Genomic DNA, 2328 nt, shown 5'->3' with positions numbered 1-2328 from the left:
CACAGCGGAAGAGCTTGTAGTATCAGTTTATTTGTTAAGCCCATATACTTTATCATAGCTACTGGCCAAGCCAATTCGCCTGTCATGAGTCATATTTGATCTTGTTCATTATTCGCTTATTAACCTTGGCTGTACTTTTATATGAGCATATATGTGTACACTTCGTATCTTATTCATCATATGTCTGTCACTCATTTTTGTCCGACTATAAATGTTGATTAACGCTTGCTTAAATCGAGTTGGCTTCCCAGCCATCTCCAATACGCATTATCTTTCGCTTCGCTCTCGAGTTGGCTTCCCAGCCATCTCCACTGCATGTCATTTCCGCCTCGTTCGCTTCCTTCGCTTATTCGCCTGTTCACTCGCTCGTTATTATTCGCTCAGGTGTTGTTAACTTTCTGACCTGAGTTATTCGACAATAAACTGTAGTTGCTGCTATCCTTTGTCTTCTGATTTTACGTACCGTTAAGATTAGAATTATAACGGTTATCGAAGTGAACTTGTAGTGGATGTCGAGTCGTGGACGGACTATGATCACCACTACTATTCGATTACGCGTACAAATATGACTTGGTTCCCTTGATAGCCCGTAAACCAGAAGGCTTTACTAGTCCAGATCAAGTATATTTATTGGCGATCTCGTGGTATCGAAATAATACCGAGACGTGCCAAAGAGTACAAGCGAACAAGCAGTGCGTGAGCAAGCTCGAACCAAACCAGGCGGTATATGGAACAAGAAGTGAAACGGATACAGTTAAACAAATACAGTAAAACAATCTCTGGTACAATTGGTTACAATAATAATAATTGTTTCTATTATTCCAATCGTGTTCTTATCGAGACTGGCCGGTCACTACAGGAGCCCCCCGCTAGAAAGGATTTACACTTTCAATACGTAGCGGTTTCATTCGTGGGACTGATTGCGAAACGTGCAATTGTAGGACGAAAACGTTGGCAGAACAGGGAGTGATCGTTGATCCTCGAGTTGCCACCAAAAGTCTTTGACGTAGAACGGTACCAGAAGGAACGTGCTGTATTGATTGCTTGGATTAGCATGCTACACCAGAGTGGTTTGTATCCAGAATCTGAAGGTTGCGTTCGTAGAGGTCCGGACCAGAAACGCTGCAGACGTAGGACGAAACCAGATTGAGCCAAGGAACCAGATGCGACCAGGATAACCATGTTCGGGACCAAATGTATATCATACGTATTTGGAGTCAGAGAGATCGACTGAGTGCGTTGACTAGAGCGTGGGTGATCAGGCCAGCTTTCGCGAAAGTTGACTGAAGTCGACGATACCGTAACAGCGATGGTCGGAGGCGTAGGCTCGGGGTAAACAAAAAAAATGATAGAAAAAGAGAAAAGTGTAGCTTTCTTGTAGTATAGGGGCAGATTCCTATACTGTATCCGTAGTTGGTTATAAGGTTAGTCGAGAAAGCGTACGGGTAAGCGTACTCGGCGACCAGAACGTGAGACGGTAGTCTCGTTCGAACCTCGTGAGCCTGCAATCTCATCCGCAGTCAAGGGCGGTGTGGTCTGCAGGTCTGGACGTGAGACGGAAGTCTCGTCCGTAGACGGGGCAGATGACACGTGCTGTTGACTGGGACGTGAGAATGAGGTCTTAGGTGCATCTAGCGTGGGATCCGAAGTAGATGTAGAAATCCCGCTAGAAGCTCTGATGGGTCTAACATTGGGTCTCGGCTTATCAGGTATAGCACTGTCATCGACGTGTGCTGGCTTGAGACGATCAATGCTGACTGTTTCGATGCGGCCACGTCGATCAACCTTGAAGGTCTTTTCGTGACGGGAAATCACGTGAAAAGGTCCTTCGTAAGGCTGTTGTAGAGGTTTGCGTACCGAATCTACTCGTATGAAAACATGTGAACAGGTAGATAACTCTCGAGGGAGAGCGACCTGTCGATGTTGTATACGAGTTGACACCGGAGTCAGTGTTCGCATGAATGCAGACAGTCGTTGGACGTAGTCTGATTCGCCGAACTTAGTGCTGCTCCGTGGTGTGAAAAATTCCCCAGGCAGACGCAATGTCGTGCCGTAAACAAGTTCAGCGGCGGAACATTGAATATCTGCCTTTAGACTCGTTCTGATTCCCAGGAGGACGAGCGGAAGGGTTTCGTACCAATTGTTGTTTTCGTGTGCTCGAATAGCACTTTTAAGTTGGCGATGAAACCGTTCAACTAAACCGTTTGATGCTGGATGGTAAGCGGTAGTGCGTATGCGTTCCGTACCAAGCAGCCGTGTTAGTGAGGAGAATAATGCGGACTCAAATTGTTGTCCTCGGTCAGTCGTGACAGTCGAGGGACAACCGTA

General features: G+C 46.4%; 1 protein-coding gene across 1 annotated transcript; it reads right to left on the bottom strand.

Annotated features, from left to right (window-relative positions):
• Positions 1-888: 888 nt before the first annotated feature.
• Smp_187590 (hypothetical protein) lies at positions 889-1182 on the bottom strand (the record flags this gene model as incomplete). Its single annotated transcript, XM_018795478.1, has 1 exon — positions 889-1182. One exon carries the CDS (start codon positions 1180-1182, stop codon positions 889-891), a length of 294 nt encoding a protein of 97 aa, XP_018649787.1.
• Positions 1183-2328: the final 1146 nt, after the last annotated feature.

The sequence above is a fragment of the Schistosoma mansoni genome, chromosome 2, assembly GCF_000237925.1.
Source record: "Schistosoma mansoni strain Puerto Rico chromosome 2, complete genome".
In the NCBI taxonomy this organism is placed as follows: domain Eukaryota; kingdom Metazoa; phylum Platyhelminthes; class Trematoda; order Strigeidida; family Schistosomatidae; genus Schistosoma; species Schistosoma mansoni.
The sequence above is the reverse complement of the archived record's forward strand: the minus strand, read 5'-3'. Positions and strand labels throughout refer to the sequence as shown.